The 17,180-nt window shown below is 49.9% G+C and overlaps 2 protein-coding genes across 4 annotated transcripts; both read left to right on the top strand.

The window, feature by feature from the left end:
• The first annotated feature begins 618 nt into the window (after window positions 1-618).
• Window positions 619-11,406, top strand: ARL9 (ARF like GTPase 9). 3 transcript variants are annotated; one of them, XM_077177117.1, is made up of 5 exons: window positions 619-1,149; window positions 1,892-2,060; window positions 4,773-4,948; window positions 6,023-10,310; window positions 11,313-11,406. In XM_077177117.1, the coding sequence occupies exons 2-4, from the start codon at window positions 1,991-1,993 to the stop codon at window positions 6,200-6,202; spliced, it is 426 nt and encodes a 141-aa protein (XP_077033232.1). In that variant the 5' UTR covers window positions 619-1,149; window positions 1,892-1,990; the 3' UTR covers window positions 6,203-10,310; window positions 11,313-11,406. The 3 variants fall into 3 exon arrangements, with proteins under 3 accessions (XP_077033232.1, XP_054488760.1, XP_077033233.1); XM_054632785.2 differs by lacking the exon at window positions 619-1,149 and adding an exon at window positions 1,172-1,489; XM_077177118.1 differs by lacking the exon at window positions 619-1,149 and adding an exon at window positions 3,153-3,227 and having other exon boundaries at window positions 1,997-2,060.
• Window positions 10,337-17,128, top strand: SPMAP2L (sperm microtubule associated protein 2 like). The gene is made up of 5 exons (XM_077177116.1): window positions 10,337-11,435; window positions 12,389-12,502; window positions 12,796-12,916; window positions 14,576-14,751; window positions 15,340-17,128. The coding sequence occupies exons 1-5, from the start codon at window positions 11,269-11,271 to the stop codon at window positions 15,452-15,454; spliced, it is 693 nt and encodes a 230-aa protein (XP_077033231.1). The 5' UTR covers window positions 10,337-11,268; the 3' UTR covers window positions 15,455-17,128.
• Window positions 17,129-17,180: the final 52 nt, after the last annotated feature.

The raw sequence follows: 17,180 nt of genomic DNA, 5'->3' as shown, positions 1-17,180 counted from the left end.
CCTTGCACGCCTCTTGGCCCAATGGTTATTTTTGATAGGGATCTTTAACACCTTACTGAGGTGTTTCTCTGTGTCCGTGCAGGAAGGCTGTTGATGGTTCTTGTGAAGTTGCAGCTTTGCTGACAGTTGTCTCCTTATCCTCTCGCTGGCAGAGCAGGGGAACCAAAAAGAGCCCAGGAGTTAGGATAAACACATTTATCAACAACGAAAACAACAGTGTACTATCGATATTTTTCCTGTACTAAAGACAAAACACAGCAATATGTCAGCTACTAGGAAAATTACTAGGAAAACTAATTTCAGCTATGGAGGTGTAAGTTCATGGTTTGCAGCCTGAGGCTTCAGCAAATCCAGCTACTCATCCTGAGCAAGTAAAGCTAAGCAAACAGCATACTAAATCATACAGAATTATAACTATGTATCTCATGCTGCTGAAAACTTATTCGTGCTAAACTACTATCTCTCAACACAAGTATTGGAAATTCTGGTTTGATCTGAATGTAGCCAAAACACTTTTCCAGACACGGACTGTCAGTGGGTAGAAATGTGCCTTGGAGAGGGTTGTCAGATGTCAGCCCAAAAGGCAAAAGCTTCTGTCTGAAAGAATTTAAAGGCCTTAAAAGGTAGGGACTAAGGGACATGTTACTGTGGCTTAAGAAAAAAACAACTCCTGAGTCTCCTGGCAGTAAAAATCTACTATGCAGAATCCATTTTTTTTACCTTGCCTGTACAGTGGGGAGAATCTGAGAAGGGGGCTGAAAGTGTGTTGTCTGAAAGAAACCAATTGTATGAATGGCTGGCAGGCACTTGCTGCCAACAGAGTGCTGAACAAAGAATGTTGCTTTAAATTACTTCCCTGGGTGATGTGCCCCCTCTTAGACAGCAGCTGATGACTACAGGAGAGAGACCACTGTCCTGCAGCTCTCCCGTGTTTGGAGGGGAGATACGGAAGAGAACGCAGTTCTGTTCTTCAGGCGTCTTCTCTGGTGAGACCTAGCACAAGCTCTGGCCTGATGGAAAGGCTGACTCGTGACACTGCTGGAGCCCTGTCCCGGGTACCTGGACAGTGTCCTCACTGCTGCGCTGGAGCTGGGCAGAACAAGCTGGGAGCAAATCCCGCGATGGTGGGAGCGGAGGGTGCAGCAGCAGGTGTGCGGAACCCCGTGGTCTTCCCGTACCAGCGAGAACCGCCCGCGGAAGAGCTCGTTCTCTCTTTCACCGCCACTCGCGTGTTCCCAGCCTGGCACTGGGAGCCCGGCTGGCGGCGGGGGGGCTGCGGGGGGCGCTCTCCGTGCGCGGTGCGGGTGCGCGGTGTCCGGTGCCCGCGGCCGGAGCGGCGATGGACTCCCGCCTGCGGGCCGCTGCGCTCTGCGGGACGGCGCTGGCCGTGGCGGGCGGCACGGTCGCGGTCCTCCGGGCCTGGGCCCGCCGGCGGAGCGCGGTCTCGCTGCCCGCACGCTCTGCAGCCGCCGCTGCCGCCGCCGATCAGGTACCGGGGCCGCGTCGGGGCGGCGGGCTCGGCCGCGGGCTCGGGGAACGCCCGCTGGGCCGCCCGCGGCCTCCCGGCGTGGCTGCGCCGCCCCGCCCGTCTCGGGCCACCGCGACCTCGGCCCTGGCGGCACCCGGAGCCGAGGCGGGGCGGTGGACGGGCTGGGGCCGCTTTCCTGCCCCGCTTTCCTGCCCGAGGCCGGCTGGTGTCCCAGGGATCCCCCATCGCTGCGGCCGTGCGCTTGTGCCGCCGGGGCCCGCGGGCATCTTCAGCTTCTTCACCGCGAGGGGACTTATGCCCTGCCCTCCAGGCCCTTTGTTCAGTCCCCTTCTTTCCCCCAGCCCTGCTAAGCTTTGCTCTTGCCCCGGCTGCCCGGGTAAGTGTGCTGCCCTCGCTTTGCAGGGTAAAGGACACGGTAAGCAGATCCTGGTGCTGGGCCTGGATGGGGCTGGGAAGACCAGCATTCTCCACTCCCTGGCAACTAACCACGTCAAGCGCAGCATGGCTCCCACCGAGGGCTTCAATGCCATCTGCATCAACACTGAAGAGTCCCAGATGGAGTTTCTGGAGAGTGAGTGAACCTGTTTTAGTATCGTGTGCCATAGGGATCAGGCACATATTTTAATAGCTCAACGTCCCCAGATGCCTGCTTCGATAATGTGAAGTTGTGATTATTTTCTCCTTGGAGATTCTGCTTTCCTACTCAGCCTTTTTGAAGGAGAAGACACAATGGTGTTAGAGATCAGTTTTCATTCAACCCTGACATCCTGGGAATTCTACTCCCAGAGAGAGATGGATAATAGCCTGATTGGGTGAAACCAGAAGAGGTTTCCCCAGTAAGCCCTGTGTTGTGGTCCATAGCTCTTGTACTGCTTCTCCTTGGTGCTCATGCCTGGCAAAGGGCAAGAGTTACAGAGGAATAAATAATAAGTGAATGAAGAGAGGGGGAAGAGAAAAACTTTGTACCCTTTCTGTTCAAAAGCTTCAGAAGTGGTATTTTCTAGTCTTTAAACAGTCTTTGGAATGTCTGTAGCATTTTGTTAAAATTTCTGTACTGTTGTTAGCTCTGATTTTTGGTTATTGTCTGTGCCTGCAGAGGGCATCTGCTGTGATGCCTTTGGTGCATCACAGCTGTTTGAGGTGCAGCTAGCTGATGGGAAAGGTGGAGGTCCTGGGGTCAGGTCACTCCCTGGTACAGAAAGGCTGACATCCAGCCTCATCAGTGCCTGCCTATTGTGGAGGCAGGAGCTGCTCACTGGTTCTTGGTGTTTCTGCTCTGTGCTGTACCAGTGCTCAACTGACTCAGTTGGCAGCTAGCCCATAGATGCCTCTGTACTTTTAGCAGGTCTGAAGGAGTTGTACTCTTCCCAGGTAAGTTTTTGGGGTGTGGGGATGAGCTGCTTAGACAAAGGTTCATTCCCAATCTTACTACCATAGGAGTCTCTGCAGAGGTTTGGGGAAATCGTCTTTAGAGGGATGCTTGTCATCTGTGCGCCTCGCCTGATATGTAAGAGGGTGTCTCCTACTGGGATGTGCTTTGCCTTTCTGAGCCCAGAGAAACCCACAGTGTCTCTTCTCCTGCCTGGGGATGGTCTGGGCCCAGCACTGCACACACCACAGCAGAACCTGTTGTTTCTGAGTCGTCCTTCCCTCTCTGGTCCAGGTTGGTAGTGCCTGAGATGTGATGGCTGCGATCTGACCCATGGGAAATGCAATGTCTCAGGCCAGTTTCAGCCAGGTAAATCCATGCATGGCTCTCTAATCTGGTTACTTATCCAGTCTGTACCATTGCCTAGTCCAGGGGTTAGCAGCCTGTGCTGTGATCACACGGCACGAGGTGATCAGCAAACAGCAGGGGTTTTATTTTGTTGGCTTAGAGAGGTGGAAAACTGTTCTTTTTCTTTGCACCAGCATACAGATAACTGGATGGTATCTTGTCCACTGGAGGTGGTAGGAGCTCCTGCCTTCTGCTGAGTTCCTACAAGTTTGGGGGAAAAAAATGTTGTCTGTGAGGTTGCTGACCCCTGGGTTATGCTGTGCATGAATACACTTAAAAAAGGGAGCAGTGCTGAGCCCCTGCAGTATCACAGTACAGAATCGGGCTTCTGTCCCAAACATTACATGTCAGTCACAGCCCTTTGCCTCCTTTCCACAGTGGCAGACTTGCACTTCTGCTTCCAGGTATGTTGGGCGACTTGAAGAGGCAGGCATGCTCTAGTGAGAAATGTTACTTCCCTTTCCATATTCTTGAAACTACTGAACCCTTTTGACTTAAGTGAAAGCAAAATTGTTTTGACACAGAACAGTCAAAGAGGGCAATAAAAGATGGCTGTATAGTCAGACAATTTTGAAAAGAGCTCCTGTGATAGAGAACCCCAGATATTATTGCTTTGTAAACTTGCTGCTTTTGAGAGACTCACAGATGCCTTTTGAGCACCTCAGTACTCTTTGAGTGAGTGGTCCTGCAATGTGCCTGAAGACCACCTAGAGACCTGAAAACAAATCTGAAATACTTAATATACTGATAGTTATTCCTTCTATTAACTCAGCAAACTGCTGAATTTTTTGTCCCCAGATGGGAGCAACAATCTCAAACACCTTGCTGCCTACAGTTTCACCAGAGAATTATTTTAAGACCTAGTTTTGAAGGTGAACTGCTTTCCTCTGTATCCAGCAGAGAAGAGCTCATGGAGACATGAATGCTGTGTGAAGATTACTTAAAAGGGTTGCCTGAAGAGTCTGCTGGGACTAGAGTTTTGTCTCTTCCTTAAGCACCTTTGGTTATTGACAAAACTGTGGGAGTTTTGAGCTAGTTCTTTGTGTCATACAAATACAATGAGAGCCCTCCACACCTCAGAGCTAAATTTCTCCTTTGGAAATTGTACACCTGCTTTGTCCTAAAATGAGATGGGCATTTGGAGATAGCCTATATGGGGACGTTTGGTGTTTATGGACACTGAACCATTTTCTACTCTCTTACTTGCTTGAGATCAAGAATCAACAAGGCAGAAAGCAACTGTAAAGAAACTGAACACAGAATCCTCTCAAAATAAGAATAAAATGGAAAGATTTTTTTTTCCCCCAGAGCATACACATATGCCTTCATGGGACCTGACTGGGGAAAATAAAGCTGTTTTCAGTCTCATGTACAGTAGCTCAAATACTTTGAGGTTTTGGTAATCCAAATATCTTGGGTTTTTGGCACAGGGCCTGCTGTCTGCACCTCTGAGAGCAGTGCTGTTGAATTACTTGCTGAGTCCTGTGCTGCTGTCTTCTCTTCCAGTCGGGGGCAGTGAATCTCTGCGCTCATACTGGAACATGTACTTGCCCAAAGTGCTGTTGCTGGTCTATGTCGTGGACTCGGCCGATCATGCCCGACTGCCTGTGGCGAAACAGCTGCTTCATCAGCTAATCCAGAACAACTCCACCCTGCCTGTGGTAGTTCTGGCCAACAAGCAGGTAAGAGTTCCCTGCTGCTGCCACAGCTTGGGCTGGCAGCAACTTTGGAAACAGCAACAAAGCCTTTCAAAAGAGGCTTCATGCCTTTAAGGCGAGCACATGGCTGGGAGTCTTTCTGACACACCTGTTGACCACAAAACAAAATAATCTGAGGTTGTTTTGGATCTGCGAGATGCAGGTCTTGTGCTTGGTGAAGATGCAATCAGAGCTGTGGGTAGAAACTGCTGTACAGTTGCAGGATTTGGGAGCTTCAGAGAAGACCGCAGTTAGATCTGAAGTTAGGTTTCTGTTCTGAGTATCTGCCTAGAAGTACCACTTCACCTAGGAGCAGCTAAAGAGTGAAGCACTGTTGTTTGCCTTCAGGCTGTCTGGTTGGTTGCTCCTAAGGCTGCTTCTGAAATCTGAGAGAAAGAGCAGCTTTCCTCACAAGGCAGTGCTTCCTCCTAAGATCTTTGTGGAAGTCTCAATGAGTGGTGGTGTACCTGGAAAAGAATTGGACCTCTGCAACAGTCAAATGACAGAAGAGCCCAAGGGTTTTAATCACAAATTCTCTTTTACCAAGGTTGCGTGCTCAGTTTGCTCTACGTTGTTATCTCCTAAATTTCTTGTAACTGAGGCCCATTACTAGTAGTCATTTCTGTTACTCTTGAACACAAGTGCAGGCTTGGGCTTCATCAGACTCAAATGCATCAGGAACACCGGTGGCTGAGAAGGCAGGCAGGGCATGACTGTTGTATATTTGCCCTATTCTTGTAACTCTTTGCTGGGCACCTGGGTCTTGGGCCACCAGTGCTTTTGTCTGCCTTGTGCAGGTGGTCTTACATAGATATCAGAAACAGCGGAATTGGTGTAGAAATAGAAACAACTGTACCCGTATTCAGGAAGAAGTTAGGTTAGAAATTAACTCTTTTCCCCAAGGCATTTTAGGACATGGGAAGTGACCTCATAAAAGGTACAAAAGAATGGTGCCCCAGAGCCTTTGAGATTCCCTCCTGGACAAAAGCAGTGGCTCAAAGTAGGAATGGTGCCACTACTTCTTGCAACTAACAGGGTTGTTTTATTTTTGTGTAACAGGACCTCGAAGGTGCATATTGCATCACTGATATTCACGATGCTCTGGCTCTGTCTGATATTGGGGACGAGAGGAAGATGTTCTTGATTGGTACCCATGTGGCAGAAGATGGCTCTGAGATCTCCTCCAGCATGCAGGATGCCAAGGAGCTGATAGGGCAGCTGGTTTTGGAAACACAGTGACGGCTCTTTTCTTAAAATAAACAGGTGTTTGCAGCTGAGGGAGAGCACATGTTAGTATGTGGTCAGTTTGCAGTGTGGCAGCTGAAGTTAGCAGATATGCTTTGCTGGTGGGTGTGGAATTCCTCTGAAAGTGGGATCTAGTTGGTAAGAAAATCTTAATTTATAGTGGTTTGAAAATATGTTTGAGAAGTAGTCTATTTTTAGCATATTTGTAGGAGAAAAATATTCTGTCTCTCAGGCAGCAGATTTAAGGGAAAATATAGCTTAGATGGGCTAGATAACTTCACGTCAGGTGGGAATCAAGCACTGATTTCCATGGAAGAAAGTTGCATCCAGTGAATTTAACATGGCTTGATGTCTCAGGTTAAAGTGAAATATGTTTACTTCACAGATTTTACAGAACCCTTTTAACAGTGGTGTTCTGTTAAAAATGAGACCTCACTTCTTGACAGTGTCAGAAATTTAAAGTGCTGCAGCTAGTGTTTTTGACAGTGACAGTTCTTGTTGTGTTGGACCCAGTTGTTATGGGAGTGGCAAATTGGTAATCTGGAAATTGGGTTGGTTACTACTTCTTTAGTGGGTAAGAACAAGAAAATGAAAGCAGTAATATATTGTTTATTTGCCTACAAGCAAAAACCCAAAATTGTGTAATTTGAGGTAGTGACTGGTTGCTTTTAAGTTAAATTGGCAGCAAAGGTGGGAGACTTGTCCATCAGGTTGAGCAGCTTATTTAAGCTTAGTCCAAGATGTCCTTGAGCAAGTAGTCTTATTTGTGAAAACCCTGTTGTTTCTTGACGGTGGTTTCTGTTAGCATAGCAGGTGAGGGAGGTGACAAGCTGCTGAGGAGTGTCACTTTCCCAGTGTCCTCCTAATTATACTCCAAGGACATGACCCAGGAGCAGTCCTGTAAAGGACCTGTTTTGCACCCGCATCTATTGTACGAGGCTTTTACGGTTTTGTCCTTTGTAACAGATGCATAAAGCAGAAAATTCCACCCTAAACACGGGTCCGGGCTGCTCTTTTCTCTTCCAGCTGGGGAACAAGATGTTGGGGTGCGGGAGGCACCCTGGGCCGGCCAGCAAGACAGGGCCCTTGTCACCCCTTGTGGGCACAGGCCGGGGCCGTGCCCGGGCCGGGCCGGGCGGGGCGGGCGGAGCCGTTGGGCGGGGCGGGGCGGCCATGGAGGCGGCCGGGTGCCTGCACGGTCCGTGCGGCCTGCACGGTGCTTGGGGCCGGGACGGCCCGGGGCTGGCCATGGAGGCGGCCGGGTGCCTGCACGGTCCGTGGGGCCCCAGCGGCCCGGAGCCAGCCATGGGGGCGACCGGGTGCCTGGACGGTCCGTGCGGCGTGCACGGTGCGTGGGACCCCAGCGGCGCCGGGACCCCCGGGCGGGGGCGGCCCCTCCGCCCGGCCCCGGTGGGCTCGGGCAGGGAGGGCTCCCGGGCACGGTGGGCTGGCTGGCGCCGGCAGGCCTCGGCCACAGCGGCGGGACTGCGGGGTGCCGGCCCCGGTTCACGGCCATCGCTGCCGTCAGGGCACGTGGCTGGTTTTCCTGTCATCCCGTATCCCACACCCCCTGGTTGTTTTATACTGGCGCCTGGTGCCAGTTTAATACAGCTGCTATTTCCCCGAGGCTCTGGAAACCTGCCCTGGAAGCTGCTGAAGGCAGTCATAAGGGGTGGCTGTAGAGTCAGGTGGGAGCCTCCGGGCTGGTGACCACTGGTGCTTGCAGTGCTCTGTCCTGCAGCCTTGGGGGCTGCCAGCATCCCCCCGTGAGGAGCAACCACTGGAGAGGAAGGTTCCAGGGAAAAGCAGTACGAACATCTGCTGAGCAGCTGTCCTGAGGAGATGCACAAACTTCATCTGCCATGTGATTATTGCACGCTTAAGGGCAGGCAGCCCAGGCTCTAGGTGTTATCAAGCTTTTAAATTCACCTGTTCTTGTCTTTGCAGTGTCAGATTACACACCTTGCATGTGGGTGTACCCACGCAGCAGGTAAGAAGTCGTCCCCTCCTGGCTAGGTGTTCAGGCCAGTGCCCCATGTCTTTGAGAGGGCTCAGTCGGGGGTTTACACCAAGCAGTGAGTCAGTGTAGCGGATGACACTGTGATAAATGCTTGAGGGGAAATTATGTCCGGTTTTGCCCTTACCTCAGCTTTTGAAAAACATCCAACCCTCCTGCCCCTTTAAAATAGAAGCTGTGACTCTTTGCTTTACAAGGAATTGATCTCCAAAGGATTTGATCTCCCTTAAGCAATGAGTGTGTGAATGCTCAGACAATGCAGGGGAGGTGTTTCTGTGTCTGGCTGAAGCAAGGCCTTGCTGGGAAGCATGAACAGGCCCAAACAACAAAGGCTCCACCAGGGCTGTCTTGTCAGTGAGGTGGTTTAACCCCTTCAAGTTGCAGAGCTGCTGAAGGTACATCCTGAGTGAGGACGCCTGTCTGTCTAGAGCTTTTGCCACGATAAATGTAATCTTTCTTTTTGTAATTGGAAAAAGAACAAAAAAGGATTGCCAAGTGAGTTGAGAGACCTGATCTGAATGTATGTGTGCCTCATTCCTTGGCTGGATCATGATGCAAGCTTTGCACAGCATTGTGGGGCACTAGGGCCATGTGCACTATGTTGTGCTAGATTTGGCTGTGGCTGTGTGCTGGATCTGTGCCAGCAGCTGAGGAACAGCAATGAGCCTGCTTGCAGAGATACGGCCAGCTCTGCAACACAGCTAGGCTGGGGGGAACCTCTGTGTGCTAATCCTTCACCCCCTTGCAAGGAAAACCCTCTGGGGACCCGCTTGGGACTAAAGAGCTTAAACTGGGTTTTGGCTCCTGAAATGACGTCTGCCTTCCTGACCGTGTCCTGTCTTGAACTGGTGGCAGGGAGCCAAAGTCCTACAGGCAGCTGCCTCTGTAGGATCTCAGCAGGAGCTGCGTTTGCAGCTCTGTGGCCCAAGTTAGGCGTGACAGGCATCTCATGCAGTGACGATGCTGTAACAGCAGCCTGCCATTTCAGGGATCTCTGTGGTGCTGAGCTCTCTGACAAGAATTTGCCAGGGCTTGGCATTTTACTAGCAGTATTAGCCCCATCAGAGAAACCACAAGTGTGTCCCCACAGCACAGATTGTTTTCTGTTGGCAAGTATCTCTCTCTGCTGGTGTCCTTGCTCTTCTCTAGGGCCATGCTGCTGCATTGTCAGGTGGTATGGGGCAGGGAAGCAATGCCTCAGGCTTCCACCTTCTGTGTTTTTTCCATGGTGGAGCACTTCCACAGCTGCCTGCACAGTGTGGTTGTTCACCAGCTGGCTGTGGGTAGGCACCTGTGGCCCCAGTGGGTGGGTATGGGCTTGGTCTGTGACATCAAGAAGTTGTGTAACACACTTGTGGCACTGGATTATCTTGTTCTCCTCTCAGTACCAAGGCTCATAAAGTTCAGGCACTTCCCAGTCACTGGGACTTCGGGCCTCAGAAGTGATACCTGATCTTCATGAAAGGTTTTGGTCTGTTGTATATTCAGTAAAAACATTTCCAGAGCTGTTCCTAGGGCAGAGACTATGTATGTTCCTGTGTCTATACAGCATCTAGGACCTCTGTGCTAAATGGACTGAAATAAAATGTGCTCCTAAAGCCATGTGGAAACACAGTGCTGTCCCCATGGTGCCTTTTAGTAAACCATGACGTGGTGATAACAGGTGTTTGTTCATCTGGGCTCCCATAGGCTGGGAGATCACCCTTCTTGTACCTATTTTATGGTATGTTATTGACCAGAAAAGTTCCTTCCCACCCTTCAGCCATCAGTGGAGGCAGAATTGCAAATTTGTGTCTCTTCAGTCTAAGAGAAAACACAAAAATTCATGGGCTGGTGAGTTTGCCAGATTAAATGGATGGAAAGTACTTGAAGAGAGAGGTCCTTAAACACACTCTCTCAAGGGAAAGGAGGCAAAAGCACAGGGCTTTGAGAGTGTTTGTATGGCTTTGAGTACAGCAGTAGCTTCTTTATGCTTTGTTGGTTTAACTGTATGGTTAATGGCATGTTTGTCCTTTTCTACAATTTTGGCAGGATAGAGGTACTTGCAGACCCCAAGCCACTGTTCAGCCAAGTCAGCAGTCCCACGTAAGTAGGTGTTCAAACAGACTTGCTCAAGGGCTGGGGACTGATGGGACTCAGCCAGAGCAGACCCTTGGCTATTGTCTTGCTACTCCTTTCCCCTCTGCTCCTAGAAAAGCAGACTGAGATGTTCCATACTTGAAGGGCTGCCTTCAGTTTGCTCTTTCAAGTGCTCAATCAAAACCCTGGGCTTGACCCGAGCCTTGCCTTTGTTGCCCCATCTGATCTGAGCTGCCCAGCTGAGATGTTGTGGGGTAGGATGGTGTGTGGTGCAGGGTGACTGGGCCATGGGAGCCAGGCTGCTCTGTCCTGGAGGATACAGCCCAGCTTTAGGAACAGAGCTGCTGTCTGTGTGATGTGATCAAACTACAGCTTCACAAGCCAGGGCAACAGTCTCGTGATAACATCTCTTCTCCCTTATCTGTATGGGTCTTGAATAAAGGCTCCACAAACCCATTGCCCTGCTGTTCCCTGTCCCAACTACCCCAGTACCCTCTCCCATCATGGCCTCTCAGTGAGGGATGAGCAACTCCAAATTTGCCCTGGGCACAGGAGAGTAACCACTAACCTGCTGTAAAACCTCACCCACTTTCCATGGCACACCCTGACTGTAAAGTTGTTACTATTTTCACTGTCATACCTGTGGTATAGTTGGGTGGTAATGGTGAGGCAAAAGAAACGCAGTGATGAAACTCCTCCAGGGGTTTCAGAGATGTAATGAAAGGACCCTTTCTGCACATCCACTGGTAACTAAAACCTATCACTTTAAGAATCTTTTCCTTATAGTTGACAACAACCAGCAGGAGAGTGTTGGGAAATTCAGAGCTCAGGGAGGTGTGAGAAGGAGAATGCTCAGGGGGTGCTAGTGGCACTTTGCAGGTGTGGGGAGCTATAGGGTGGCTGTGTGTGTGTGTGTGTTCCATCCTAGGCAGGGAAGGATAGCCCCAGCAAACACATTTCACACATGTGCCTGTTACTAAAATTCAACAACCTTGCTGTTCATGCTAGGCTTGTATGGGGAAACCAAGAGACGATATGGAGTCTCACGCCTGGTGCTATGACAGCTCGACCATCTGCAAGAACTTTGTATCTGTGCAAGCCCAAGAAAGATTTTACCAAGTATGGGCGCAGGTCAGTGACGTGGTTGCAGATCTTGGAGAAGGAGGCAGGTCAGAGCATATTCTCTAGGGGGGTATACTGGCTCCCAGGGAAAGGGGAGATGCCATCTTCCACTTAAACCTCTGCTGTCACTGCATGGTGTAAAAAGTAGATAATGTTTTGGAATTGAAATGAAAATTGATGTAAAAAGTATAAATTACTGTGGTGCTGCATTACTTGAAGCAAGTAATTTGTAGCTCTGTTGGAGAAGATGAAGCTCTTTTGGAGTCAAAATGGTGGTTGCTAGTCTGTGAGAAGTCCTAGCAATGAGAATGGAGATGAAACTACGTTGCATTCCTGGCTTTCCTCTACCCGAAGGAATGTCAAGACATGCATGTCTGTAGTTTTCTCCCTTCTGCCACTATCACCAATTATGGTCTCTCATCCTCCTGAGAGCTACTATCTCTTGCTAAAGGTGTCCATACAACAGCACTTACTGCCTTTCTTCTTACCTCTTCTTCCTTCTTCCCTGGTGATGACAGGCATATTCCAACAGTTATGCTTGTTTGAAAGCTGGATGAACAAGGCACTAGGGGAGACACCAAGATGAAAGGAGCTAAAAGGGCACAAGGTGCTATCAAGCCATTGTAACAAAGAGGTTTCCAAATTGGCAGAGCTTACCAACATAAATGCTGCTAGATGTTGTGGAAGAGCTTCAGGAAAAGTCTAGACTTTGAAAGCAGTGCACCAAGAGTGCTTAAAAGAGGACTCTTCAGATGCCAACATTATTTAAAGTGAGGAAATCTCAGGTGTAAATGCCTGTTTGTTCATGGCTTTTCCATGTGCTCCAGTGCCAAATTTTGTTCATGCAGCGGGCATGGATGTTTAACAGATTTAGGTTACCATCCGCAAGGATCATGTTCTCTGTCAGTTGCCTTTTGCTAGCTCTTCTGTGCTGCTCCTCAAAAATCTTTCTTTCTGTACAGTTGCAGACCAGTAATTGGTGGGAATCCCCTGCTACCGAAGTATGGCTACCCTTCTGAACGGCTGCTGAGGTTGTCTGAACCTAAAAAATACCTCCCTGCTTACCTGGAACAAAGGTGAGAGGCTAGAAAGTCTATAGGGTGCTATAGGTAGAGCCTCAGGTCCTGTAGCATCAGTGGTGTCTAACAAGTGCAGGAACAGAGGATGGGTAAACAGAGGGCAAAAATGCAGAGCAGGGTCTCTGCTGGGATTAGAACTTCTGGATTCTCTCATGGGATGAGTTCTACACTGGAAATGGCCACAAGACAAAGCTGCCTTCTACTGCAGCAAATGTGAGTCTTAGACAACCCAGCTGCTGCCAGATTGGAGAGCATCTGTGAGTGCCAGTGCCATGACTCTGTGCTTCCAGATCCCGTGAGACCCCGGAGTGGCCTGTGTCCCTGGCTGCACAGAACTACAATGCCTCCAAGCGGATACTGCAGCTTGCCCAGCCAAAGGGGTTGCACCCAGACTTCATGCCGCCCAGAGAGGTGAGGAGGAGGGTACAGGGATGCAGCAAACTGTCCTGTGTCCCACCCCTGGATGTGCCCAGTGTGTGGAGGGGAGAAGCTGCCTGGTTCTGCTGCAGTTTATGGCACTGGAAGAAGCTGCCTTTTCAGAGAAGAATGTTGTCTTTGCAAATCTCCTGCTGGGAGACAAAAACCAGCCAGATTGGAGCAGCCTAGTATAGCAGGAGAGCCAAGGGAAGCATCTGGGCTACATCCTCTGGGAAAGTGGAGAAACCTGATGGAAATGGCATGTTTAGCTCTTAGGGAGTAGTCATGTTTGTAGCTGGGCAACTGTGCTCCTATCTGAGTACACAGGGGGCATGAGATTGCAACTACTGTGTGTATTTTAACTACATTTTGCCAGAAGCCTAATTTATATTTCTGAGCTTGTTCCTTTTAGGTGGGTCATCGCTTTGGCAGGGGTGAAAGGGCTTGGAGCAATCTCAGATTACACTGATTTCCATGGCAAAGACTAGGTTTTCTGGATGCAGCCTCTGGGGCTGGGAAATGGGAGTCTGGGCTGGAGCAGGACTGGGCAACAGTAACCCTGTGAAAAATTTTGGAAGTCCCCTGCTGGAGAAGTAATCACATTTTCTGTAGGAATGCAGTTAACCATAGCAGCAAATTTACTCTGAAATCTGAATGTCTCTCCTTAGCAGGGAAGTTATTTGATTTGGGCAAGAAGATGAATATAAAAAACATGGAAGGAATTTCTCTGTACTTTTACCTGACTACATAGGCTCTCATTACAGGCACTCCCCTCCTGGCTCTGAGTGGGCAACAGCTGGGGAATCCGTATAGCGCCAAAATGACTTAACAGTTCAGGTGGAAAAAAATAATGGATTCTGGAAATTAAGAGTGACCATGTATGGGTCATGGTCACCCCAGGGAGGGTGCTGGGATGTTCATCCCTGTGGAGAGGGAGCATGTCCCTGTGGGCTGCTGTACAAGCTCTGTGTCTGCACGTCCCTCCCCCATTCTGGGTCCGTGCAGGTGCCAACCCAGGTTTCCAGCTTAGCAGTCTCGGCCAGTGCATCGGCGCGGGTGCAGAAGCTGGCAGAGCCCTTGATCAGGGAGATGACCTGCTGCACTACACACACCAAACCTGGTGTTGTCATGTCTCCGGTAAGGCAGCATCACCCGACATGGATGGGACTTCTGGCAGAGGAGTGGGCACAGGTGCTCAGTCGCTTGTGGCTCTCTTCATGTCAGCCCTGGATGTGCTGCTCTCCGTGAGGCTGGCATAGCTGCTTCCTGAGCTGGAAAGCAGGACTTGTGCTCCATTCAGAGCATGAACTGACTCCCAGCACATATCCCCAGAGAATGGCAGAGCTGTGCCTAACCTGCACTTGTAGGGATGGGGATAGGTGGACAAGTGCCTAACTGGGATCTCCAGTGCTGGGGGTGGGTTGGACGAAGGGCTGTGAGTAACAGGAGGCTGGAGGGCAGGTTGTGGGACTGACGAGGCAGTGGTTTCTTCTTCTACAGTTTGCCTGGTGCCAAACACAGCTGAGGATATGATTGTGTCCCATCTGTGTGCGGTCAGTGCCTGTGAACCTGGTAACTCTGAGCTGGTTGCAGGCTGAGCACCCTCGAATGCCAGGAGCATCTCTAAAGGCCTTCCTCCCCATTCTGCCACAGGTTTCCACGTCATCTCGGAAGGTAATTGCAAGCCCTCGGACCATTGAGCTGTCAAAGCCCAAACAACTCCACCCTAAGTTCATGCCCGCGCGGGATCCCGAGTGGCCTGTGACAGAGGCTGCCAAGCGTGCAGTGGCTACAAAAAGAATTCTGGGGCTGGCCCAGCCTTCCTCAAGGTAGGTACTGCTTCCCTGTCCCGGGAAAACGATCAGCTGCCAGCCCATTTTGTGTGGCTCATGGCACCTTGTTCATTTGTGTTTGGCCAGAGAGATTAGGCCAAGATTGGGAAGTGCTCTTCCACTTCCAAAATGCCTGGGTTTTATATATTTGGGTGAGTTAATGCTACCTGGATTGCGGTTTAAAAAGCCCTTTTGAGGTAGAAGGAGAGTCAAAAGAGAAGAAACAGGAACTCTTTAATTCCAGCAGAATTACTGGTTGGGACTTGTTATTAATTCCAACTATAAAAAGCAACCATCTGGCAAAGGGCAGAGTGTAATACACTCCTGTTGCCCAGCATGTTGCAGCTGACCTCAGCCCAGTCTGCAGGAAGTGCTGGGAGGATGTTTCACAGAGGGTGGGGGAATGCCTGGCTGTAGTGGCTGTGAGAGATACTCCTCTCCTGACGACAGCATTGGAGGTGTGATGCCTTTTGTCCTCCCTTGACAGGGAAGGGCAGGCTTAGGCAGAGGTGTGGGAGCTTGCAGGCAGCTGACAGCTGGCCTTGCTGCAGTCAGGATTGACTATTGCCACCCTCTCTCCTCCAGACCTCGTATGGGCTTGACTGCACTCGACCCAGATGCGTTCAAAGTGAAAGAGAGGGCTCTGAAGGCGGTTTGTACTCCACGGCTCGCAGAACTAGCTCAACCAATTAAGCGCTAAGCTCCTTCAGAAATGCTCCTGCCATCTGCCCACATCGCCCCTTGGAACATCACTCTCTCTGGCTGTGCTGTGGCTGGAAAATCACTCAGCAGAACGCTTTCTGGGAGTTAAAATAAAATCATCATTCCTTAAGAATAGTCATCAGGGAAAATAACAGAATTCAACTTAATGGGGGAAGACTCTCTCCCTAGGATGGGTTATGTCTGGAGTTTCTCTCTTGATTGTTTTGCTGTAATAGTTTAAGAAGTAATGAAACAACTGCTGGGGGAAGGCAGCACAGGAACTGTCCTTTCAGGAAGGGAAGTGTGGCAAACTAAACTCAAAAGCACGCACTAAGTTGATGCAACACAACTCCTGAATTTAGGTTTAAAACTTTTTGCTAAAGTTTTAGCAAAACTTTAGTTTAGCAAAACATAAAACAAGCAAAAGTTTTATGCTTGTGACAGAAGTAGAAATGCAAAAGGCTACAATGTATGTTGAGTTGGCTTGGATTTGGGACCTGTTTTCTCAAATGCCTGGAGAACAGGCAGATCCAGTTACCTAGGTGGGTTAAAGCTATGTGGTTCAGATACTCAGTTGTGTGACCCTGGGCAAAATAAGAGAGTTCTGCATTGGGATTTTTGGAGCCTAACTCAGAAAAGCAGAGGTCCCCTCAGTGTAAGAGAGAAGGCAAGTTGCAAAGGCTAAGCAGAAAACAAGTATTGATGCCAGTGTCTGCAGACCAAATGCTGAGCTCCAGTCAGGTCTGTGGGTGAGTCAGTTTGGCAGCTGGATTGCAGGGGAACAACACAGCCTGTGCAGGGCATGACATAAAGGGAGAAAGCTTTTATCTGCTACCTGCAGGGTCAGTGTGTTTTGCACTGGCTGCCCAACCACTGGTGACAGGCTGGAGATACTGAGGCAAGAGAGATGCTCACCAGTAAGGGACAAAAGCCACAAATGAGAGCATATGGCAGTTTCAGAGCCAATGTATTTTAATCTTTCCTTTGTTAAGCTGATTCTCCTTCCAAAGGAGTAGAGGCAGGTGACCACAAACCAGAAGGGGATTAATCACAGGATCCATTAATTGATTCAGTAATCCACTAAGCAGAGGACTTTTGAAGCCTTTTGAACAAGGTAAGGTCACTGGGAAATTGTGCTGGTTATTTTTAGACCAGGCATTGTCCTGTGCCAGGAAGGATGAGAGTCTGGACTTCGTGCAAGAGCCCCAGTGCAACTGCATTCCTCAGGCTTGAGAATGGCCAGGGGAGACGGGGGTCTCCCCCTAAAACCCCCATGCTGTGGGGGAACCCCAGTACCACCATCCTCTGCCACCCCAGGGATTAGGAGGTGTGTGGGGCTGTGTGGGCTGTCATGCATGGATCCACAGGTGCCCTAGGAGATGAGGCTGCCCATGGCTCTCCCATGGCAAAGGGAAAACCCACTGTGCCCACTGAGGCTGCCTGGGAGAAATGTTGCCCTTCCAGAGGAAGGAGTCTGCCTCCTGTCATGGGGGCAAGGAGCACAAACAGGACAGAGCACAGCTCCTCTCATTAAAAAATGTTGGGTTTTTGTAATTGCACTGAGAAAAACTCAAAACAACCCATGAGTTCTTTCTCTTTGGTGACCTTTAACAGAAAGGTAAAAAAGGCATTCAGGGGGTGCTTGGCTTGGTCTGATTATGGTGTAGGCACTTGGTTTGCAGTATCCAGAGCTGATTTAGGTGCATTGAGCCAAATCAGGTCAC

The sequence above is a fragment of the Agelaius phoeniceus genome, chromosome 4 (assembly GCF_051311805.1).
Source record: "Agelaius phoeniceus isolate bAgePho1 chromosome 4, bAgePho1.hap1, whole genome shotgun sequence".
Classification (NCBI taxonomy): Eukaryota; Metazoa; Chordata; class Aves; order Passeriformes; family Icteridae; genus Agelaius; species Agelaius phoeniceus.
This window is presented reverse-complemented; position numbering and strand designations above follow the sequence as displayed.

Excerpts from the sequence above, each read along its gene's own strand:
- ARL9 (XM_054632785.2), top strand. The coding sequence starts at position 1,340 with ATGGACTCCCGCCTGCGGGCCGCTGCGCTCTGCGGGACGGCGCTGGCC. Across the intron at positions 2,061-4,772 it reads CCAGATGGAGTTTCTGGAGA|TCGGGGGCAGTGAATCTCTG; the intron begins GTGAGTGAACCT and ends CTTCTCTTCCAG. Across the intron at positions 4,949-6,022 it reads TAGTTCTGGCCAACAAGCAG|GACCTCGAAGGTGCATATTG; the intron begins GTAAGAGTTCCC and ends TTTGTGTAACAG.
- SPMAP2L (XM_077177116.1), top strand. The coding sequence starts at position 11,269 with ATGTGCCTGTTACTAAAATTCAACAACCTTGCTGTTCATGCTAGGCTT. Across the intron at positions 12,503-12,795 it reads CCTGCTTACCTGGAACAAAG|ATCCCGTGAGACCCCGGAGT; the intron begins GTGAGAGGCTAG and ends CTGTGCTTCCAG. Across the intron at positions 12,917-14,575 it reads ACTTCATGCCGCCCAGAGAG|GTTTCCACGTCATCTCGGAA; the intron begins GTGAGGAGGAGG and ends ATTCTGCCACAG.